The sequence below is a fragment of the Astatotilapia calliptera genome, chromosome 1 (assembly GCF_964374335.1).
Source record: "Astatotilapia calliptera chromosome 1, fAstCal68.1, whole genome shotgun sequence".
NCBI lineage: Eukaryota > Metazoa > Chordata > Actinopteri > Cichliformes > Cichlidae > Astatotilapia > Astatotilapia calliptera.
The window spans coordinates 23,986,605-24,012,364 of record NC_137422.1 but is presented as its reverse complement, the minus strand read 5'-3'; the positions used below and the strand labels follow the sequence as shown (position 1 = coordinate 24,012,364).

The 25,760-nt window shown below is 40.1% G+C and overlaps 1 protein-coding gene across 3 annotated transcripts in view; it reads right to left on the bottom strand.

Moving 5' to 3' along the window:
- furina (furin (paired basic amino acid cleaving enzyme) a) overlaps positions 1–22,186 on the bottom strand; it is an 85,452-nt gene extending 63,266 nt beyond the window's left edge. The window contains exons 1-2 of one of the 3 annotated variants that reach the window (XM_026169440.2): positions 21,487–22,186; positions 13,745–14,062 (exon numbers count right to left, since the gene is read on the bottom strand). In XM_026169440.2, coding sequence (XP_026025225.1) covers positions 13,745–13,948 — 204 coding nt within the window. In that variant the 5' untranslated portion in view covers positions 13,949–14,062; positions 21,487–22,186. Of the gene's footprint in view, positions 1–13,744; positions 14,063–17,247; positions 17,345–20,866; positions 21,016–21,486 lie in introns of those variants that run through there. The other 2 variants (XM_026169457.2, XM_026169448.2) reach the window with 2 other exon arrangements.
- Positions 22,187–25,760: the final 3,574 nt, after the last annotated feature.

Here is a 25,760-nt window from a genome sequence, read left to right as displayed (position 1 = left end):
AATGTAACTGACGGCAAAAACAAGATGTTTCTCGTCAATACAGTAAACAAACAAATTGTACTGGCAGCCACAAAAATGTGCTGTACATCATGTACGTCGCCAAAGACACCATCACATTTTTCAAAATCTGATTTTCATGGTGACCAGTGACACAAAACCAGACTCCTCTCAGAGCAGAAACCTATTTCTCTACCTCTGGCACTGCTGTAAAGCAACACTACCTGTATCGCTGAAGATGACACCTTATGTGAAATCTAAACCCAGCATCTCTGCTACACTACAATCTAAGACCTCAAAAGTGTCGCATTTTAGCAGGACTCCTGTTTCAAAGGTGTGGGGTTGGAGGGGGGGTTCGCACGTAGTCGTTATAATAAAGCTCCACCCAAATGCTGCATTCCTCCCATGCTGCTGCCTCCATTAGGCTATTACAGGCTTTTAAACATTCACTTCATTGTTTTCATTGTAAGGGGCTTATCAGATCTAAGCCTTTAACCTTTTCAAACTGCAACGCAAATGACTGCTCCACCTCCCGGCAGTTTGCGTGCGTATCTCGACAACATGAGAGGTAGGTCAAAGAAGATCGTTGCGCCTTTGTTTAGAGCCCCTGACATGACATCAAAAGCCAAAACCAGCAACTTTCACAAACAGATCAGTTACCGTCTAACACAATGTGGCTCACTTTACCTCTCGGCAACGTAACACTTAAACCATCCCCAAACGTCCACTGACATGAGGGAAACCAAGCAGAATCTGCATAATGCATTCTACTGTTTTAAAACTCCATTAAGTCTCATTTGAACACATTTAGCAAGAATGCTGGTTTTCAGTGTGACACACGTTCACGCCTGGAAGGTGCCCAGTTCGACCACAGTCTTATCTCGTGGCCACTGGAGCAGATGGGTAAGTACACAGTCTAACGGCCCCTAAAAATTGGCTTCTTTCCTTGAAGTGATGTGTTCATTTCCCCACCCAGTTTTACAGCATCAGCGATAACATTTATGACCACACATTCAAAGCTTTAACTTTACATTTTCTGTAGGAACTCTACTTAAACATAAACCAAAGACATTAAAATCACTGATGTCTTACTCTGGGAAAACTGTACATGCTGTACATACACAACATACGTCAGAGGCTTTTTGTGCCTTTGTTCAGGTGTTGACCCAGTGAAAGACAACCATTAATGGGGAGGATTTGGGAAGTTCCCGTAGCTAAAAGTGAAGGTGAGATTGCAGTTATCCACTGACCACCAAGACCGTAGAGTTTATCCTTACATTTTCTTTGTTTTAAACAATGCGTTTAAGTATTGATCATTCGTTTTATTTATTATTTTTATTTTTTTAAGTTACGGTAACAGAATTATTACCTCACTCATGAAATAAAACTGCCATCCAACTACCTTCTTAATGGATGCAATGAACGACCATTTCAGTCAATATGCATGTTATTTCCTCAATGTATAAAATCAAAGTCAAAACTGAAACTCACTTCCCAAAATTCAGTGTAGCTCCCTTAAATGATTTCTGCAACAACCCACACACTGCACATAGGTTTATGACACTTTGATGAGTACAGTGCACCACCTGTGATGTTTTATACATTAACAGGCATCAAAATGTGTCATGCATTTAAGTCAAAGCACTAGCTGAACATTTTGTAGGTATTCCCCACTGTCATCATCATCATACAAAACCAAGAGTACTCTCCATTTCAATTCTGGCATTCCTAAAATACCTCTTCTCTCAGTATGTGTACGTGTAAGCATGCTTATATTTAAAAGCTACAGAGGTGCCTGTCCACGTGTTTTCATGTCCCCTCAGCACATCTGGCTCTAGTTACAGCCCCTGTGACCTGTGTGTGGTTCTGCTCCATCCCAGCCCCCATTGCTCCGCTGTGGGAGAGCAGAGTAATGACTGAGTGCTGCTGGGCCTCTGCTGCTACATTTCCCAGGACCTCTGGTAATATGGGTGGTTCACTTCTTTGCTCAAGACTTTAGATGGCCTCCTGCTGATCAGTTCGTTCCTCCCGCCCCCACCAATCTTTGTCTTTTTTGTCTGACTTCTTTTTTTAAAAAGAGAACAAGAGTTATGTTGTCAGAATGTGTCTCCACAAATACTGATTTGTCTCTGTTCTCATGATGTTGGCCTTCTCTACGATTACTGCACGTCGCAACACTGAGCTTTTTGACAAGACAGCATTTATTAGTTTGACCTATAGCAGTGTCATTTTGATTAATAACACAATCTAAAAAGATAAAAAACAGAGGTTCACAGAAACTTATCAGTGACTGAACTATAATGAGAATACCAAACAGAACGGAGCCGATAAATTTCACTGAGCCTTTGAAGTTGTCTCCATACCAGACACTGTTTTCCATCTTTGGGGAAAATAGCCTGCACATACTATTGTGACATTTTGCACAAATATGTGCACCGATTTAAACAGAAAAAACCCAAAACAAACCCATGCCAGACGAAAATGTTGCTTAATAAATGAGTGGTTAAAAAGTCCTTTTGATGTATGGAAGATTTGAGAACACAAGCCTGTCATACTTGGACACAATTATAAGAAGCCCATTGGCTTTTTCCGAGCACATTCTGCAACAACAACTTCATTGCATTAAAAGAACCAACAAGGTCAACCGTGCAACAAATGAACGAAAGCCATTTCTCCAGCAGTCCAACTTGTTTTGCAGCTGTAAAAAAAATGAGTAGGCGTTGTTCTGCTTTGCTCCAACTGTATGAAGCTCGTGCTGATGCATGATATGGGCAGACAGCAGCTTTCTTGGTTATTAATATAATTACTTTGCTAGAAATTCACTGTCATTTACTCATCGGAAAGCATTTCATCTACGAGGATTCCAGCAACAGTTTACCTTTTTGTCATCTTTAACTACACAAAGTTGCTGCCTAGCCATGAATGCATCAACTTAACTGAGCATAAAGGCGAGAAAAAAGACGAGGGAGAAAAGAAAAAAGAAAAAAGAAAGGATATGCGCTATCACCATACAGTATGTGTGGCCCAGTCACATCTCAAATTACTTCTGTGACACAGACACACTGCTGCTGGTGTGAGGAGAAACAAGATGAGTACAGAAGGGTTTATTTTTTTCCAGCAAGAATGAACAGACCACAGATCACCTCATTCACATGGAGCAATAAATGACTTCTAGTAAACAAACGTGGCTGTATATCAGCTGTAAGAGTGAAAGTAACATGTTTAAGTCTTTTTTTTTTTTTTTTTTTTTTACAAACATACTTTTTAAATCAGTCTTTCTATGCCTAAATAGAAGAGCGGGCTAATAAGATACATTATAAAACTGATGCCTGGCAAAGAGGGTCAACTCAGGCCTGCAGGGCTTGCACAACACTGGCTGAAACCTGGTCATAGTTTTGAGGTTTTCAAAGAGAACAAAACAAAAAAAACCTTTGATTACAAGTTTAAGGCATGTTCAATTGCTGACAAAATCTGTAGATAAAGCAGGATTAATCAGCTCTAACCTTCAACCCTTGCTGGCATTTTTATGGTAATTTCCATTTAAAAAAAAAAAAAAAAAAAAAAAAAAAAAAAAAAAATTATATATATATATATATATATATATATATATATATATATATATATATATATATATATATATATATATATATAATAATAGTGTAATACAAAACTTTCACAATAAGTTTAATTTAATACTTATAATACTCATCAATAAAAAGGATTCCAATATCAGTTACAGCGTTTTGTGCTGGTAATGGATTAGGATTTAATTTCAGGTGGCTCTAAAGTCCTTGCTTTCAACACAGAAGTCTCCAGCAGAGCAAACAGGATAAGTCGATCTCTGCAGTTCATTAACTTTCAAAGAAGTGCAGCTGCACTGAGATGAAGTGAGATCTGGGTCTGCTTAGTGAGAGAGAGGCCGAAGCGTGGAATAAAAGGGAGCCTCTCTCATTAACAACAGCACAAGGGCCTGAGACACTACAGAGATACACCACCCGCTGATGAGCAACTGTCCCAAGAAGAGAAACGATACATTCATCTCTAGATTAGAACAAAAATAAATGAATAAAAAAAATCTTGCCTTTTAATAGTTATGTGCCAACTAAAGGCCCAAATCCAACAGTTCAGCACTGGTTTGCGCCATTCGTTACTGAACTTCAAAGAAGCAAAGTCTTTAAGGCACATGCTACACGACTGTACAGGGCTGCACACTCCATTGGAGCCATCAGCTCTCATTGGCTAAAGTGGACCAGAGCCACAGTACATAGAGTGGTGTGTTAAAGATTTATGAAGATATGGCACAAGTAAATCAGCTTACAAAATATGCTTAAGTATACTAAAATATTTAGAAGTACAATCAACACAGCTGGTGTGTTTAAGCCACATTTGACTCAAGGACCCTTAAAGGCCCTCTGGGAACAGTAACATCATGCATGATGATGCACAAACCGTGATCCCAGTATAATAACCGTTGTCCCTCGAAGGTTTTGCTAAACACACACTGTAGACCAACAGATTCCAAATAATTTTAGGATCTGAAGAAGAAGAAAAAGAAAAAAGCAGAGGCACCTGCGCGTGATTGTACAAATCATGCAGCGGAACTCCTTTCAACACTCAGCAGGTAGTTTCTTCCCCATCATCTGTGGGCCAATCATGACAGCTCAGAAAATTTTCCAGCAAATTTCTTCAACCCCCCCCCCCAACCACAGTTAATCGCTTCAGGTCTCCAGAGTCCAATTATGCATTCTGTTCCTTCAGTCTTTCTATGCTGATGCTTTTCTCTGATTCAAGGCTATTGTGCAAGAAATAAATAAATTAAAAGACAAACTGGCAGCTTAAGTCAAGAAAATATGACTTCCCTGTATGTCCCAGACACTGCATAAATACCATAATACTACACTGAAATTTAATAACAGAAACCATTCAGTGCTGCTGACAACACACTTTACTCAATGATTAAAGCATGAGAAACTACTCATGTCCACGGGGTGTGACAAAGTCTGATTCAGAAAATGAAAAATGAGAAGACGGTGAGCGAGGAAAACAAACACTGATCATAACCCAATCTCACAGAAACCTCCTTCAAATGAAAGGAAACTTTACTTTTAACAAGCTCTGTAGATAAGTTCAATTCAACAGGGCCAGACAGTCCCATGTTTTGTTTTAGTTCAGTTTATGGATTAGTGTAAATATACTTTGTGACATGTTTTATTTAGCCTGCATCAGCAAATTAAAGTAGTTAAATAAACTTTATTTCACTGTGGCAAACCTTTAAAATCTTCCAATACACATAATTTACCACAAAACTCTTTAGACACCTACGCCAAATGTTTTTCCATTAAATATGGCAGGTCTTGGATCATTTTAAAGAAAGAGAGGAGAGTTATATACCTGGCTCACCCACTTAAGCGTAACATTATGTTCTGGGATTTGACATTTTCTGATGTCATTTTTACCCATTTAAAACTCAACGACTGATTGGCAAGTGTTTGCTCGCTGTTGCTAGGTGAAATCAGTCACAGACAGGGTGCTACCACTGGTCACTGGCAGACTGATGCGGTCGTCTGTAGTTTGAATGGAATATCACCTTCAAAGTAAGAGCTCCAGTTTGCCTCATACTTTTCACAATAACGAGGAGGTTTTTGGTGCCACGCAATATAACTCTTTGCAATCAATTTCAGCTGTCGACTCCCACCAACCTTCAGCAAAAACTTGGGGTATGCACATGTTTCCCCAGTAACCAGCAGTTGCCAGGGTGTCGCCAACTGGTCTCTAGGCTTGTGGGTCTGTGGGCTTAGATGCACAATAAATGTTGCAACACACCAAGTTAACACTTCTGTGTAAAAGTGATCATGAAAATTCTGTTAGCAATAATGTATTTGAAAAGAAAAACAAGAAACTGTCTCACTGCCCCATGAAGAAAAAGTTTTAATTTGCCTGTAAAAGTTTAAGTTAAAAGTAATCTGGGGGAGAGGAAAAAAAAAAAAAAAAAAAAAAAAAAAAAAAAAAAGCTTACAAACTCAGCTTTATCTTTTGAACTAAGAACTGTGGGCTAGATTGAAGAGACGTTCAGGGGGCCATAAGTGTGCTGCTGTGTCATGAGTTACTGAGACACAGGAGACTCATCACATGCACTTCATCAGAACTGGAGATAATTTCCATCTTTTTTCACTACTCCTTTAATCTTGTGTTGGACAGAATATTAATCATCTTTCTTTCTTTTTTTTAAGGGGGGGGGGGGTCTTACCACTTCAAAAAGGAGGAAGAAATGAGCACATTAGACAGCAGAAACGGGCCAAGATGGTGCCAGTGGAGTACAGTGACAGCACTATACACAAACAATCCTCTCTTACAAGCAAAGCCCTGGGGTAGACCAGCAGAACAAGCTAGGAGGGCAGTTGGTCTCTAAATAGATCAGCATCAAGAACACAGGCGTTTTTATCCACCAGCAGCAACATAAAACCACTGCTCACAAGAAGGGAAGTGACAGGCTTCTGAGGACTTTGGCTTTGAAGTGAGTGAACGAATAAATGAGCTATTGATTCATTATCCTTTCCTTCAACCTCTGTTTATGAATAATCAAAGGAGGAAAAACTTACCAATACCAAGGAAACATTTTAATTACTTTAAATTATTATTATCATCATTTTTTCATATTAATGAACACTAGTATCCTTCACATTCCAGGAGCAGGAGGAAGCAGAAAAAGGTTCTACTAACACAAGCTCTTTGCAGTAAAAGCAACACTACTGTGTTAACTTCTAAGACTTCCAAGGAAGCACAAGTTAAAAATGATGCCATGCCAACTTCCCCATTCTTTAGTAATTCCAAGACACGGCGTTACATAAATACCTCACGAGTACAAGCAGCATGATTCTTCAATAAAAGAAAGCGCAAGGTTGACCTGCAACATTTTCAGAAACTATGTTGCTGCATTTTCAATTATGCCTTTGATCTTATTCCATCTGATCCCATTCACTGATCACACTATAATGACTTTTAACATTGTGTCAGTCCTTATCAAATCCCATTTTACCACCAACAGCAATTCCCCTAATCCCATTTGACCATTTATTTAAATACCAGCATAATGGAGGAGCAATTGAAACAGATGTGCCACGAAAATTTAAGGTCCTCTTGAAAAACTGCAACACACGCCTGACGATCTGGGCAAGAAACTGGGTCTTTAAAATTTAAAATAACCATCCGGAGACACAAGTTGGCAGTTAATACCCATTTGCCACAGTGTGAGTCAGCAGTTTCCTAATTTTATTACTTTTACTTAGTTTTAATTATTCTCCTTATTCTTAAATGGCCCTATAATCTTGACGTAATGTCAAAGTGAGAGGCGTAATCTATTTGCAGACCACTTGGTCAGAGCAACCCTTTACTTTTAAAAGAGATAGTCTGGTTAATTTGAGGCACATTTACAGGAATGTCTCTGCCTTTAACAATCAAGGTAGGATGAGAAAAAAAGAAAGACTAATAAAGGCAGCCAAGTAAGGGGTAGCACATAGAGGCAGTATAGCTCAGTTGTGACAGTTTGTGCACTTAGTGTGTCAAGAGTTTTACATGATTTGCTGCCATCAGACAACAGCTTGATGGCAGCTTTCAAGTTTCTGCACCGTAAAACAACCAGCTCGAGTCTCACAGTCTCTGGCTTGGTTTGATTGATTTGCAGTAAAAGAAAACAAACTGGACTTAAAGTAAAGTTTACCTTCAACACGACTTAAAGTACTAGCACCAGCAAAGAAAGACTGACGAGCTGCACCAGCAGGGTGGATATTTTTGTCTTAACAAAAACAAGAAAAAAAAAGAAAGAAAAAAAAAAGGGGGGGGGGGGGGGGAGATCAAACAACAACAAAAATTATACATATATAAAAACAAAACATTGATTTAATGGCACTGTGGTTCTGATTCAGCAGCCCCAATACAAATACTAAAAACTAAAAAATGTCAAATCAAAGTTAAATATCCATTACCATTTAAAAAAATAAAATAAAAAAATATCCCTGACTCACTGCTTTGGGTCAGCCAGCTAGACTTTTGTTGCCTGTGAATCCCCTGCTCTACAGAACAGATGACACATAGATTACTCAAAAGGAAAAGTACTCAGTAGCTGCAGTCATAAATCCGACTCGTATATAAAGACACATAATGCACTGAATGCACCACATAAAAACGAATCGCTCATCGAGCAAAATTATCTCAAACTTATCTACCCGACTCGTGCAATGCATCGTGTACGATTTGTTCTTCATCTTTTTGTTTACAGAAATGTCTTCGCCCAGGGTTTGGTCCACTGGGCACATCAGAGTTTGGACATGTCCATCATTGGTGGGTTTTATTTTGCCAATTTACTTCTCTGCCTCTTTTGAACATGTCAGTGAATTACAGACTTGTACAGGGTAACCGTCTGAAGATGAGGCCTCCTTGGGTGGCTGTAGCTCAAGTAGTAGAACAGGCCATCTACTAATCGGAAGGTTGCTGGTTTGATCCCTGGCAACTAACCCCAAGTTGCTCTCTGATGCAACTATCAGAGTGCGAATGTTCGATAGAAAGCACTAGAAAGAGAAAAAAAAAGTACTTATGAATGGGGCACATTGCATAAAGTGCTTTGAGTGCTCAGGTAGAGCAGAAAAGAGCTATATAAGAACCAGTCCATTTACCATTCCTTTTTGTTGTATCGGAAGAGTTATACACAGATGTTTCTCTAGATTCTTAATACCGTAAATGTCGGGCTATAAGCCGCTACTTTTTGCACAAGCTTTGAACCCTGCGGCTTTTAGTCAGGTGCGGCTTTTCTATGGATTGTCCGTGATTTTTGTGATATCGTAAGACGATTTGTTTTGTGTGTTCCGCTGTTGTACGGCACTACGTTGCCTGGCGGAAGGATCGGGGTTCAAGAGTGGTATGTTAGTCACATGTCCGTCCGCCAGGCAACGTAGTGCCGTACGAAGTAGCGCGAAAAACAAACTTCAAAGTAGCGCTACGCATTCAGCGGGAGTCGTGGATGATGAGCGGCGATAAACTTGCAAGTTATGCCCAAAAAGCAAGTTATGCCCAACTCCACCGGTGGATTCTGACAGCGTGGAAAAGTGTGAAAACATCCACGATCACCAACGGATTTTGAAGGGCTGGACTGCTGCATGATGGAGAGGAGGACACCGCCACGGCCCTTCTGAGGGTGTTCGACTCTGACACTGACAATGAGGATTTCTTTGGTTTTGAAAGTGACAACGAAGGAGAGAAGAAGAGTGGATGACGTAGCCATCCTGAGCCTGTTTGTATCCGACACTGGAGAAGAGGACTTTGGTGGTTTTAGTGCGCAGGAAGAAGAGAAAGATGGTGGTGAATGACTGACTTTTCTTCTTGTTAAAGCTGTGTTACTGCACCTGAGCCTAAAAGGTAGTCCGAATCTATTTTTCTGGTGTGCTGTAGGTTACTGTTATGTACTACATGTGCAAATATGTACCCATAACTTGTTTTTCAAAATATTAATAAAAGTGATGTCTCCAAACAGCCATCTCTTTCCTGACAATTCCCTTTGTGCATATTCTCTTACATATGATAAGTCAACATTGAAACACCTGCGGCTTTTGGTCAGGTGCGGCTAATGTATGTACAAAACAGGATTTTCCCCTGATTTTAGCTTGTGCGGCTAATATTTAGGTGCGCTTTGTAGTCCGGGAAATACGGTAGTATGATTAGCAAATCTAAACAGTGGAGACCTGACATTGTAAGTTAAAAGGTAAGACAAACCATCACTGTGGAAGTTTCCATTAAACTGTCAAGACTCATAAGAAATCCACAAGAAGCTAGCTGCCTACTGCTAGCGAGCATCATTATCTGAAACAACCCAATGTTATAGGTTGTGCATCCTGAAAATTGAACAGGATATGAAGTAACCCATATGTGAAAAAACAGGATAATCTTACACAACCACAATGGCGCTCTGGGTTCAGCATCTTGCCCAAAGAGATGTCAGCATGTGACCTAAATGAGTGTGGTTTGACTCACTAACCTTCTGATTAGCAGAAGTTCCTGTGAACCACGTTATCCCCAGCTTTTAATGTGAAGGATTTTTTTTGGTCCCAATTTTCACCCATATCGCCTAATTTACAGGATCAGGATGGGACACGCAGTGATAACTATATCTAATGATGGATGTTGGACTGATGGGTAATTTTAAGCTATAAACTGCAATTAATGCAGACACCTTCATGAGAACATGCTCTCGTGTCACATAAAAATTGTGGGTTGGTTAAGGGAGAGGTTGTATGGATGCCATAGAGCGAGCAGCATGAGTGAAGGCGAAATAAAAACAACCATCATCAGCGCTATAAAACCTGCCCAGCTGCAGTCTTTGATCCTCCCCTCCAGCTCCCCTGCTTAATTTGAACACCTGCACACACCGAGCCACACGCACAGCCCCGCTGCTCACACACGCCACGCCTGGCCACACATCGCTCACACAGCAAATCTCACTTCCCATCAGCTGTAGGCAGAAGCGGCAAACAGATTTGTTTGTTTTCTCTCTGAAGGAATGGCTTCATTTTAATCAATGAGCAGTGATGTTATGCCGTCGGGGCAGCGCAGAGCATGAGCGCGTCTTTATTTTAGTTATCACTTATGGTTATAGCTAACCTTTCAAAGATCATTAGCAAAATGCCAAGGACTGAACAGATGTGGGCGTTTCATGTCATTTACTCTTAAGGTTTCATATGCAACTGGATGTCTCCTGAAGCCTGTGCCTAAAACGGTCAATTCAATTAGAGCTACAATGAGGGATCATTTTCACCAACAACTATTCTACTGATTTAATAAAAGACATCTGTGAAAACATCTCATCGGTTTTATAAATCTATAAATGTCTTTGTCTCTGTGTGTCAAACAGCTCAAAATACCCAAAAGACATTTGAACCACAGACTTCTAGAACAAAAAGCATTTCCACCCATTCCCTTAAAACCAAAACACAGTTCTGGCAATGCGTTCACTGCTTCAATAAACTGGGTGCCTGCTGCATCTTTGTTAAGACAAAATCATTAGAAAAAGGTTATCATTCATTTTTTTTGTCCTTTCCACACTAACCTTGAGTGCACACAGAGGAAGTTAATGTTGGTAACGATCGGTAATCCATCTTGTGAATTTCTCTTTGATAAATCAAACCCAGGTTTTCATAGGATGCCAGCAGCCCAGCATGTGCACATTAGGACACAGGTAATGGTGGAATTCCTTAGCAGCATAAGATGGCTGCCATAGTTCTTCCTGCAGAACATGTGCGAGGTCAGGGCTGATGCCTTTTTAAGCAGGATAGTGGATCTAATGTTGGGCTGTATTTACTCACCTATTCTCAAAAACACCAAACATATATACCATGTTGTGGAACAAAAGAGGGGGGAGGGGGGGGGGTTAATAAGAGGGATAACTGATTTAAGTGAAAACCTGGAACATCTGTTTTTCATTCAGTTCATGTTTCAGACTTCAGAGACCTCAAGGCTTTACTCAGCATCTTTCCAGCTAACTTTATTAAGCCTGCTTTGTTAGATAGACCCACGCTCTGCCTTTTTTCCTGTCTAGATGCTGCGTCAAGACTACCTCATCAATCTAGCTCTGGTCAGACAAAACGGTCCATTTTCCTTCCATAAAACATCATAAAATCTTTTAAGTTGCTGAGACAGGCCGAACCATGCAGAACCTCATCTCCAGGGTGCAGTTTTGTAACTACATGGGTGTAATTGCTTTGTCTGGGTTTCTTGTTATTCACAGGCAATACATAGTTAAAGGATTAAATGTGTAGGATTACTCACTAGTCTTCATGCTGTGATTCAGAGCGAGAATAACATTCCTAGTCACGACCAGTAATACCATATGGTGCAGTGCGGAATATTGTTCCCTGAAAACGAGGTGAGGCTACACGGACTGAAACATCTGCTTGTTCCTCAATCATTTTCTAAACCAGTCAAAATTAACATTTTTAAAAAATTGTATATTTATAAAAACAAAAGTAATACAAATGCACACTGGCATTTAAAAAGGAGACAAATGGGTCACTACCTACGAGCTTACCTCAGTCCCAACTCTGTCAGTTCGTTAGTGTTTTTAAAATCACGTGAAACTTTATTAAAATTTACGCGACATTGCAAAAAAAAAGTATTATTTACATGTATAATTTGAATTGATTTGAGTTAACTTAACAATTTCCCAGCCTAATTAAATATTGTTTAAATAATGTTTATTTTACAAATATATCCACTAGTTTTCACTTTCTTGGGGTGAAATAATAGATCCAACGTAACACAGCTCTGTCACATATACTTAAAGTTACTTGTTATGATTGTTTCATACAGAACAAAACAATTTTGAAGCTTGAAAAATCCATTTCCCCGAGACATGTTGGCCACATTTCCTTTCCGAGAAGAAATAAAAATAATAAAAACTTTATAGGGACTCATTACTATTCCATACAGACGTATAAAACAATTTAAAAGGAGGTTATTTATTTATTTAGATACTTTTCACAAGCTGCAGTATTACATCTGTGGTTTTATTTCATACATGGGTACTGGCTCTATGTTGACTTTAAAGCTTATTACCCTAGCGTGACACCTGTTGAGCCATTTTCCCCTCCTATTGGGTTAGCTGTTAATCACCGATACATGACAACAATTCAGCTTTTGAACAGTAGTCAAGACAAAGAAAACACTCCTTCATGCTGAAAGACTAAATTAACCTTTCCCCTCTTTTTCTTTTGCAAGGGGAGGGTGTGATGGAGTTAAAGGATAACTTTGTTAATTGGCTTCCATCGAGTCCAAACAGGAAGTCATTAAAAAGTGCCTGAAGATTACAGGAAATAATTATCTGTAAGTTGCTGGCCATATCTTCTGAGTTTGAAAACTATGAGCATTGTAAAATCTTCATTTTATATATCAGTACCAAGTTTAGGAATATGCACAAAAATCTGCTCATTATTCAGTGTTTTCACCTTTGTCTTGTTTACTTAGATTCTTTAATATCGTCATCAATAAAAACTATAGACGTTATGAGGCGTTTCCTGCTTTAGGGGAGGTTTGTATGTTTGTATACTGCAGTTTTAGCCTACAGTCCCAACTAGCTCACTACCTAGCTCTAAGAAAACTAAAACCAGTTTTTTAAGACTATTTAAAAATCAGATTTCTTGGAAGAAATTCATGCTTCTTGTAGAACCCATCTCATAACAATGATCATGTAAAAAAACGCACTGGCAGGACAGGTAATACATAATGCTTCCATCACACCATAACAATACAGTCACACAATGGGCCAAAGAACAGAAAACCAGTTTTAACTGGAAACATCAACAATGTGAAGAAATCAGAGTGCTTGTCTTCCGATGACGAAGTTTGCTCTCAGACTGCTGAGCCAACAGCAAGCCAGAAAACAATGGCTTTAAAAATAATCACTAAAATCATCAAGAAACTCTCAGAAATGATTTCATAAATGTTTAGAGAATATAATAACAGAATTTACCAAATCAGAAATTAGACATAACAAGGGCACACTGTGCTCATAGCTGCAAGCCCACCTTCTTTCTTCAGGAATTAGATAAGCCCTATATTTAGATAATCAAATTGAGGTTTGTTTAAATTTCATATGAACTGTTTATAACCCCTAATCAAGAGTACTTCAGGTTTTTGACACTCCGATATGAAAACAATGCAACAGCAAATGCAGGAAAAGAAAAAGAAAATGCAGCTTATTACTTACGTGTCCATAGTTGATGAATCCATGTTTGCTAGCAATTTGATCAGCCTCCTCCTGACCTCCAGGTACGTGGACAGCCCATGTGTTGGTGTAGACCTTCTGACCCTGTACCGGTCCACAAACCAGCAACACCAACAGAGGCACAAGCAGCAACTCCAGCAGCCTGAACCTGCGGCCTACGGAGGGAGATGGATGGCCAGTAGCCATGGGTTCCCCTAGTGCAGCACAGTCACTGAGCACAGCGCCTCTCCAACAGGCCGGGGCTGCTCACAGTACATGCAGGTGCACGGAGCGTCAGAGAAAAGGAAAGTCACAAATCACCTGAAAAGAAAAGGCAAAAAATAACAAAAGGTACAGTATTAAAACAAGATACCGTAAGGTTTTAAACTAACAAAAGATTTAAAGATTTAAAATCAAATTTCCACAGAACACAAGAACAAACACACGCAAGGGAAAGAGGGGAAAGTAAACAGTTTAATTTTAACCTTATCGCCTTCCTTTATTTGGTGGATTAAGGAACATAAAGGGGAACAAGAAAGAGATAGGCTTGGTGTGGAAGTTTACAGATTTTAAATTACACTGTAAAGTGACTGCAGAGGTGTTGCAAAGAAAACTGACCACATTAAATATGTTAATCTGTTTTGTTCATCCACCCCAACAGGAGTTCTGACCACGCACGTTGCAGCCCAGCTAAACACAGCCATTTGATAATCCCACAGGAAGAGCCGGACGCCCAGCCCCAAAATGATGTTGCGGTCAGACACGCAGCGGCAAATTGTGGTGTTCACGCTCTCCTGGGAGGATACAGTAGATGCAGTTTACAAAAAAAATAAAAAATAAAAAAATAAAAATGCTGAGGTATACCGAGTTGGCAGCAGAGGTGGAGAAATGTGGTTGGAAAGCTAGACTACGCCCCAGATGCTGGGGGAATCACAGCAGAGGCAGTTTTGGTATGAGGTGCAGGATCAGCTTGAGGGACGAGTTTGAATGCCTGAAGGTAGCAGCAGCAGCCACCGAATGGCTGAGGCCAAGGACAGAACATCAAGTGTTAGAGGAGAAAGAAAAAAAGTTTCCGATTTGAGTGATGCCATTTCTTTGTAAAATGCTAACTGATGTGTTATCAGCCACTCATTGGAAAACATCTAACACAATCTTATGAATGAGACAAAGCAATTTATCTTATCAAGCCACAGCAGCCAGTGCGAGCCGAGAGATCTCAGCTTGCGGTGATTGTTTGCTGATACAATTTTGCGTCTGAGCTGTTGTTTAGAGTCAAGGTCAGCTGTGGCTGTTGAGACCATTATCCAAAGTGCTAACTCTGTTGTAATCTTAAGCTCACTATGCTGCACTAAAAGTGCTTCCATTCGGCCTTTTCATCGCATCTGTTCTACTGTGGGATGGAGCTTTCCATCCTTTCACGGGTGTTACAGCCTCTGTGTTAGCCATTCGACAAATTAAAAGACTTGAAATTATCTCGCACTCCGAATGAACAAACAAGCGCTTCGAGATTTCCCTGAGCAGTTTGTTGTGAGGCACGCATGATGTGTTAAGAGGTGGAAGGAAAATTTAGCTGTGAACTTAGGAGTCACTTTTAGTGCATAGTGTTACCAAAGACAGATTAATATCCCACCAATCCATTCATCACAACAACAGCACACAAAACAAACATCTTTACTATATGAATATTACATATATTTACATTATCTTTGAGGTGCAGTAGGAAGCAATCTAAGTAGGAATGTTTCATCCCTGTCCTGTACCCTGTCCTTTTTCCTCCAATTCTTCCCAGGAAGACACTGCAGCATTCCCAAGCCAGGCAAGAGACAACATAATTTCTCCATCAAGTTCTGGGTCTGCCCTGGAGGTCTTGTTTCAGCTGGATATGTCAAAAATATCTCACTTGGGAGACATCCAAGGCACATGTTCAAATCAGCTCAAGTGGCCCGACACTGGTTGTCAACTTCTCTTAGAATTCCAGGATTTTACACCAGAAAACCCCATTAATCAACAGATACGTGACCAAACTTTGTGTATCACTTAGAACTTGATACATGAGCCATCAAAAACAGCCTGATACTTCCGTCCATGCCTTAAGATAAGGGAAGACATCAGGATCCAGATTAGTTTGTTACATTTTCTTCATTAGAACATCAAGACAATGTCTTCTGGGTTTCTGATTTAACTCCTTCCAAAATTCCTGGAACAATGACCTGCATCCACACCACGGTTTAATCACTTGTAATTCGGGAAACCTTTTAGTAACACTGTGAGTAAGCCTGAGAAAACTAACCAACAAACAAACAAAATCAAATCGATTATGACCTCCTTGGTGGAAGTAAATAAACACTTTGAATGAGTATCTACTGATTATTTTGTTGTTATCAAAAGCTGATACTCTGCTGAACACTCAACACAGTTCAAGGCTGCTTCCCAGGAACCTCTGCACTGTCAAATGTCAAAACACCTCTAACACCTTTGTCCTAAATGTGCAACTTTCAGTGTGATTTTTTTTGTTAGGTTTATATCAACCATGATGTAAAAAAAATGAAATAAAAATATGTGGTAGATCTCCATCACTTCAGTATTAAAGTTTCTAGAACAATGGTGGCTGTACCATTTCTCCACTGGTGGAGCTTATTGCTCAGAAACACAGAGGAAGTCTCCTGGCATAACCTCCTCTTCTGCATACGTGTTATCTTTTGTTGCCAGATGCTATACACTGTAACAAAATGTCTTTGGTAACTTTATTGCCTAACACAATACCAGATTAACACAGAGTATGCCAACTCACTTGAATTAACAACATCTACCTTTTAAAAGCTCCTTGTTATCTGGAATAAATAATGCACATGTAGAACTGACAGGCTGCATGAGGTGAGGACTTAAAAGTGTACATCAGACATCAGAGTCCAGACATTTACTCAGCCCTTTACTAGGTCTGACTTTGTTCAGTGTGTTGTGAAGCTACAGGTCACATCATTAGCAAAAAGCAAGCAAACAGGTCAGCCCGGCTCTGGCTGACATGTCAAGCTGCTAATCTATGTCAGGACGTTTCAAGAGTAGATTTTCATTGCATAAATCCCTTCACATCAGAAACAACTATAAATAAAAAGGGACATGTATAAGAAAGCGAGCAGAACAAATCAGGTGTCAGAAATACATCTCAAAAACACCCAAATCCCTCCATCGCCTGTTAATTCCCTCTCTGTTCAGATAAGCCTGTTTTACAAACACAGAAATATCTAGCTAAATTAAAAAATTAATCCAAACGCGCCATATTAATTACACGTTTACCTTTTCATTGCCCACTCAATTTGTACTGAAATAGACACACAAGAGTTTGCTCCTGTGTGGATTTTACATCCTTCTGAAAAGCTCAAAGGTTACAAGCTACTTAAACAAATATTTGCATAAGTATTAAAATTAGGTTAAAATGATCTGATTTTTCTAATTAAAAGGAGTCAAGCACTCAAAGTATTACAGACTAATATGACAGCATAACTCACTTAACTTTGTCTTCTTTCCTGTAATGCAGTAAGTATCAGCGAGTGGCCGATCCCTGTGCTCTGTTTGGTTTGACACGCACCTTCTTTAAAGCTCTTTTGCCTGTGACCTCACCTCAGTGCTCAACCACTCAGTTTCTCCAACGTCAGCTTGGAAAACCCACATACCGTGGCCCAACAACCACTCAACTACTTTACAGTCTGCGAGAGACAAAGACGAAGCCGACCGCTGGGCTGCGAGGTCTTTAGCGTTACCACGGTAAATGATACCATATGTCAGACTGCGATAACACAGGTTATTACAGAAAAAACCTGCACCATATTATAATTAGCCAAGTATCATTAAACTCAAAGGATAATACCGCCCTCATTACCGATCTCATCAGGACAATTTAGAAAGGAAAACAGTTTACATCTCATCGGTTTATTGTTTACATTTTAATGAGATAAAAATGAACTCAAATGCATTTAGCCCATATGACCCTTTGAGAAATTCAAATATCTGGCAATTAGGATTCTCTCTCACATTGTGACATACACAAAAATCAATATTTCTCCGTTGGCGACTCAAAGAGCCTCCAGAGGGTTCTGAAGATAATAATCTGTGTGTGTAGCAGAGTGATGAAATGACAATAACGATACTGATAAGTTGAATCATGAAAATGCTACGAACAACATAATAAAAATTTAATTAGCGCTCTCTGCTAAATATTGCAAGAGATTAGCGGAGAAGTGAAGTGCTCGAGCCAAAAATATTCTCCAGTGTGAAACGGAGAACCCCAGTGCACCACAGCAAGCGTTCGCATCCAGGATACTAAAAACCATCAACTTCTACTTCTTTAAACTGTCTACAAGCACAAGTCAGCAGTTCTTGGACGTCTACGGTAAACCACAGTTTCTAAATGTGTAGATAGAATCCTCAGGGACAATCTGGTAATTCCAATCAATTGACATGTTGTGATGCCACACGTTTACATTGCCTAGTATGCCCAACAACAACCCCAGACATTTTTTCTTTCATACATAAGCAAGAGCACTGTTCTAGCCAAAAGTGCAAATAAACTTGTTTAACCGCTTGTGGCAAAAAACACACCAGTGAGTACAACCAGGATATAAAGGCATGCAAAGAGGAGATACGAGCACCTGGTGGCGTGCAACCCAGTCACAAACAAATGACTGAGCCAAACACTCGCCTGGATGGAAATGACTGCTAAAAATAAAAGCGTTACTTAATTTCCAGGTAAAACATTACGTAGCCTACTTTTATGCTTTCATTTGACTTTTAATGTGTCACTGTTGTTGTACTATAATGCTCCTACTGCTGGTGGCACCCTGTGACAACAGATGCACATTTCGAATTAGGCAGTCTGTCATCGGAAACTACCCTTCATTTTGTTCCCACTAATAAATGCTGTTGCCTGCAAGCTGCAACCACCAATAACACTTTCACTGTTTTTCATACATCTTTATAAATACCGTTATTGAAAATTTTATTTAAATATCATGTTAGAATTTTGAGGCTATATCACCCACCCCTAGTATCATTAGCAGTATTTGGCAATTTCAAAATCTGACGTTCCAGTATGTCAGACAACATTTTTCCCTCCTTTCAGAAACACAAAGAAACAGATTTTCTTAACATTTGATATGCATTTAATTGTTTACAGCTCTGCTAAGATCAGTTGGTTGTTGCGTTCCAAACCCATGTTGCCAACAGGAAGTTGCAGAGTACCCTCTGGTTTAAAAAAATAAAATACTATCACAATATGCATTCTCAACATCTCGAACATGGTTGAAAGTTTCTCACGCATTTACTTTTTAAAAACATTTTGATTAATCAGCTGTTCTAAATGGTGATGAGCAAAAACCAATCAGCTTTACCATGATCGTTTTTCTAAAATGCATTTATCAATAACCTCTTAATAGGTTATCCCACCCCTGTTAGAGACAGAGGTAGGATTATTCCCCTCTCCCTAAGAGTAACCTTTTAAAAGAAGCCCACTGAACCAGCAGAATATTCGTGTTTCTATCCTTCCATGTGCTGAGGAAAGCCTCTGGATGACACACAGGTTTCACTGCTGAATAAAGCAGGAAAACAGAATTCATGGCATTTTGAGAAGTGTAACTGCAGTGTTAACTTCTTCCTGTCACAGATTTTCACTAAAGAACTCAAGATGAAGCCTGCTTTTGAAATAGATACCTGTATTATTGAAGAGAACAAAAAGATAAAGGAGAAGAGCTTTGGGACCACTACTGGTTCACATGTGCTTTAAAAAAAATTAAAAAAAAACCCCACCGCTGTGCATCTTTATAGAACAAGCCCTGTGTTAAACCCAAATCTGGCACAGCTGAAAGTATAAAACCCTTTCATTCAACATGCCAGGAGTACAATGAAAAACATCCAAGCTGAACCTCTCCTGTTATTGTTTATGCTCTTGAATGCAGGTTTCTAATAGCAGGGGTGGCTTTTTATTCATCCCCAGGGTGCATGTTCTCACCATTTTCCCATTTTTTGCGTATCCCACCTTCTTAGACACAACTATAACCAAACACATCATCAGTGCAGTGTTCCCAGTTCTAAAAACAAAACCTTCATTGTCCACAGAGTATCATGTGCTTTGCTATCATTTTTTAGGAGTGAGCTATAATTTTTATTATTAAACCTATTTGGGGGTTACTGGAAGACTGATTATCACTCTGCCCTATTAGTGCTTGCAAGCAACACAAAAAAAAAACAAAAAAAAAAAACAAAAAAAAACTTGCTCATCTGCACCCCCCAACATGCGTTTTGTTCCAGTGTTGTCATCCAACTACTTCTCCAGACTTCCTGCTGCAATTTCAGCATTAATGTATCATATAAACACCTCTGTAATATTTTTTTTCTGACCCCGAGAGCTCTTTCTACATTTTAATTTTTCTTAAAAGAGCCAAGTGCACAGATGAATTCCGTTAAAAATCTGACATAAGGAAAAGCTTGCTCAGATCTATAAAGCATCAAATGCTTGCATTCAAAACAACATGCATTGTGTTTTTGTAATGTGGTACATGTCACTGCATGCAAGGAGCTTTACAGCTTGTTTTTATGTTTATCCATAACGATGAGCAGCTCTATATTGCCACAGCAGAGAGGTAAAATTATCAGTAGGTGTAACAATAATGGGGAAAACACAGAGGCACAACAAAAGCAGGTCAGCTCCCACGATCAGTGCAGCATATAGTGTGACACTTAATATTCAATGTTCAGTCACATTTCATAAACCCCAAACGAGATTTTCAGGGAAAGCTAATCCAGATTATGTCTTAAACTGTACAAGACTTGCATGTAAAGCAGGCCAGACAGCGAGGTAAATACAACAGCATTTAAACTACTCACATTTGCCAAAATAACAGCAATAGCTGATCAAGACATTACTCAAAGCAAACTGTATGTCTCAGTCTCCATATGCATTGGATATACAAGAGTTCCTATAAACTGCATGTGGCAACAACAAGTACTTAGCCTTCAGAAGACGGTAGCAGAGATTAACTGCAGTACAGATCAAGAAGGAGGAAAAAACTTCTTTCTCGGGCCTTAAATGCCAAGAAAAAAAAGGGGGGGGGGGAGAAACGCTTTGATGTTTACCAGCTAAAGTTGAGAGGTTTTCGTGTGTCAGCTGACGGCGGAGTTTGCGGTCGCTTAAGCTCAACTCACAGGTTAAGTCCGTGACAACAACACGCTGTCATAATTTGGCTCGGAGCAAGAGGTTTGAGCTGATCCGATGAGGACTCCTGCGCTTGACAAATATGTCTGAAACTGTAACCGCGCCGCGATTAACGCAAACTTGACGCCGCGGTAGGCTGGGCTGTTCCGTCTCACAGGTGCCTCCCCTTTTTTTCCCCCTCTCTCATCCGCCCCTGCCGAGCATTTCCTCACATTTTACTCCTCACAGCACGGATCACGAACGCAACGATTTTTTTTTCTCCTCCACTCCGCAGGAACAACCACAGAAACCGGACGCGGCGCAGTCGACGTCAGCTCGGCATGTGTGTGTGTGTGTGTATAGGCGAGAGGTCTCCCCCCTTTTCAAGCAGACACCCACAAACTGACAGGATAACAAAAAGAAAACATCAACACGTCGTCCGGTTCTGCCCTGTGTCACGGACCCGGCGGTCCTGACACCGAGGGCTCGGTAAACTTGGCAGCCCAAACAAGTAACGACACAAGCTAAAGCAGACAGGAAACTTACCGACGGCTCAACTTACCAGCTGCCGTTTACATCCTGCTCCACACGGCTTATTGGTGCCTCACACCGCGGTGTTAGACCCGACGACGACGCGACGAAACCGCAAAAAAACTGATAACAGCGAACTGCTGGTTATAAATAGTCATGATAACCCTCCGGTGTGTGGCTGAGTGGTCCGTACAAGCCCCAGGAAATACGTCACGGCCGTGAATGTAGCGGAGACGTTAGAGGAAAACTACCGAGCTGCGGCGCTGCTACAGCCCCACCTGCCGGCCACAGGCGGCGTCGCACCCTCATGCCGACACAGAGGCTGTGTCCGGCAGTTGCCAAACACGCTATTGATTCCTAGAGGGGTCATTTATTATAGTGAAAAACACGCAGTGGAGGCCAATCTGTTACGTGTGCGTGACTGTATGCCAATAAAGCTTACTGTAGTTGAGAAAACTGCTGTTGGGCCTATTAATTTACCAGCTTCCTTAACCTTTAAATGGTTGGTAAAAAAAAACAAAACATATTTTATGTCACGGTGCAGATTATGACCTTTTGGCATATGTGGAAAACAACCTATATGTTATCTGAAACAGGTTCACTGCGTTTTAAAAAGCACATTTGCAGCATCTGGTCCAAGCCTGATGGCTATAATTTCCTTTGTTACAGTTTTCTCCACACAAACTCTAATAGTTTGTTTGTTTGTTTGTTTGTTTGTTTGTTTGTTTGTTTGTTTGTTTGTTTGTTTGTTTGTTTGTTTGTTTGTTTGTTTGTTTGTTTGTTTGTTTGTTTGTTTGTTTGTTTGTTTGTTTGTTTGTTTTATCTCATGATGCTTCCACTCCCAGAGCCTGGTCCTGTCCAAGGTCTTTTCCTTTTGAAAGGGAGTTTTTCCTTGCCACTTTCACAGGGGCTATCTCATACGGAGTTGTTGGATTATTGGGTTTTTCTCCTGATTACCTTCCAGTGTAAAGGACTTTGATTCTGTTTAAATTCTTCACAATCAATCCCTTTGATGTATACCAGTATAGTAAATTTACATTTACACAGAATCTCAAAGCACACCTGGGTTTGCCTCAAAGCATGCAGGTGACTGGCTTAGACCAAGGAGGACCCCTATCGCCTCACCGTAGGAGGGTCTCCGTGTACCCCAGCTTTCCCCACAGTGCAAAGACATGCATGTTGGGTTAACTGGTGATTCTAAATTGGCTGTAGGTGTGAATGTGAGTGTGTTGTCTGTCTCTGTGGGTCAGCCTTGGGACAGACTGGTGACTTGGCTAGGGAGTACCCCGCCTCTCTTTCCATGATAGCTGGGGTAGGCTCCAACCTAACCCTGAACCAGATAAGTGGAAGTAAATGAATGGATGGAAAACTCATATGTTAATAATACTGACTAGTCCCTGCTTTTCTGTGTCAGATTTAGCCCAACTCTAATTAGATGCATGCACCATGTGGGCTGCCCCTGAAGCCAGCGCCTGGTTCCCTTCCATATGGGGACAAACTCAGCACCAGGGTTGCATGTCATTAATTCATCTCTCTCACTACATTTTCTGTCAACTGTCTAATGGAGCATTTTAATAAATTAACACACTACCTCAAAAATAATGGAAAAAAATTAACATAATATCAAGAAAAATTATTAACTATTTTTCAGATTATACAGGACCCAGTTTATTAAACAACCTCCAGCATAAAGCAGGATTTTAAACCTACTCCAGGTCCCGATGGGCAGGCCCATTTCTTAAATCAGAAACCAAATGATAAGCAGTGAACTTGGGGCTCTAGGTTCAGTTTCTCACTTGCCTCTTTCTATCAGCATCCTTCAATAATTTAGTGAGGCCACCTGCAACAGTCTATGGAGCAAACACTTCAAATGCTATTGCATTCATCAAATGTTAAACTGTTGCATAGTTTAAACTATTCAACGGTGCCTCCGCTCAAACCTGTTTCCTTGACTACCCATTTTCCATGAGTGCTTATTCAGCTCACTGGGGGCCTGTCACAGCTGACTCAGGGCAAAAAGAGGGGTAAAACCCAGAGAGATCATCATGTCATCACAGGCAACACAGACATTCACACTTCACATTCACACCCACTCCTAAAAGTTAACACACTGAAGTGAATATTCAGACAATTTGCAGTTTTAGACTTTAAAGTCTCAAATCATGACAGCTAAAAGGTTGTAGCAATGGCTAACTGAGGCTACATCTTTTAATTACTGACTTACTGAAAGTGATCAGTTCAGTAATACAATAAAAAAACAGAAATGTTCATTTTTATCCCTTATCTCTTTTTAACTTATTTATTTTTATTGATAAGTTAAAACAATAACATATTCTGCAGATTTTAGAGTATTTGTTTGTTTGTTTGTTTTTTGTTGTTTGTTTAGAGAAATGAAAGAAATTGAGTTTGTCTTGCAAAGCTTATACAAGATTCATAAATGACGTGATTGCATTTTTGTCCAGAGACGGTAAGCTGGGCACACTCAAAGGCCATATCCTGCGGTATTGAAGGATTCTTCCATCAAATATGCAGCATTTCATAAAATGAAATGAAATCCTGCTGTAGGGGGGGAAAAATCTTTTAAGCGCACTGAAAGCTCTATTTTCACTGACACAGTGCCCGTGTTATAGTGTGCAGTTGTGCCTTGCTACCTTTTGAGAAGCAGCCAGCATTCTGACAGGATTGAGAATCTATTATTATGCAGCTATAGTCGGGGTAATTGATAGGGGAAGAGAATCATGGTGGGCAGAGTCTGCAGGCTTCATCTCTGTCGTGGTCCCTGTGGTTTCCACTTCTTGTGCCTTCTGTCTTCCACTTTCTTTGTTATCATGTTTTCTTTCAGTCTTAATTCTCAGCGTTAGCTATTACCTATTTGTGGTGACAGCCTCTTTTACTTTGAAAGTTAGTTTTTTCATGTGTCTTGTTTTTTTGGCTTTGTTTCCTGTTTTTTCAACTGAAAAGGCATATAGACATGATCAAAGTGAAGTTGAAACTGAACATCAGAATTGAGAAGAAAGCTTTGAATGTGGCGTGGTTGTTGGTGTCAGACAGGGTCGTCCGAGTATTTCAGAAACTGCTGATCTACTGGAATTTTTCCCACACACAAAATATCCAGCAGATCAGCAGTTCTTTGGGTGAAAAGGCCTTGTTGATGTAAGAGGTCAGAGGTCAGACTGCTTTGAGTTGATAGGAAGGCAACAGTAAAGCTTGATTTTGACTTCTGTGTGAAATCTACGCCCTAATTTATGTAGTAACCGAAAAACTCCTTTTACCCCTGCGCGCAACCTTCCACGCCATTCAGACTGTTGTGGAATGCCTTGACCCGACGTGTAGTTACATTTCTCAGGAGGTGCATGTCAGGTTACATAGAAGGTTGCGGTGTAGGGTTAAAATGAAGTTGCGGTTATGGCCTAAGTTATGACGTAGATCTGATGCGGAAGTATAATCCATGTGTAACTCAAATGAGTGCAGAAGAGCACACATTGGTTTCAGCAGCAGAAGACCACACCACATGCCAATCCTGTCAGCTAAGATGCGAAAACTAAGACTGCAAATGTACACCGGCTCACTGAAACTAGACAATAGAAGATGTGAAAAACATTGCCTGGTACAATGAGTACTGATTTCTGCTGCATTATTCAGATGGTAGGGTAAGAATTTGGAGTAAATAGCATGAACGCATTGAACGAATCTGCCTTGTGTCAACTGTTCAGGCTGCTGGTGACGCGGTAATGGTGTGGTGAAAATTTTCTTGGCTCACTTTAGGTTCCATAGTTCTAGCTGAGCATTGTGTAAACACCACAGGCTTACCCCTTTATGACTGCAGTTTATCCATCGTCTAATGGCTGCTTTGGGCCATGTCACAAAGCTCAAATCATCTCAAAGTGCTTTCTTGAACATGGCAAGAGTTCACTGTACTCAAATGGCCTCCACAGTGACCAGATCTCTATTCAGTAGAGCACATTTAGGATGTGATGAAACAGGAGATTCAGATCATGGATGTGCAACCAACAGATTTGCAGCAAGTCCAACCCAGTAGCAGCATACAGAGCCTAATAAATTGTCTGATGAGTGTATAGACCACGGTGTATTAATGAAATATCTCAAATTTCTGAAAGTCTTATCCTCTGTCAAACATTAATTATTGCAGCGAGATTGTTCTAACAAAAGAACATTACAGACAAAACACCTACATAAACTCATTTATATTCTGCCAAGCTGATAACCCGCATAAGAGAGAAACATGTGCAGCCAAGCACAATCAAGAGCAATGCAAGTTAAAGGAATAGCACGCAGACGAAACAG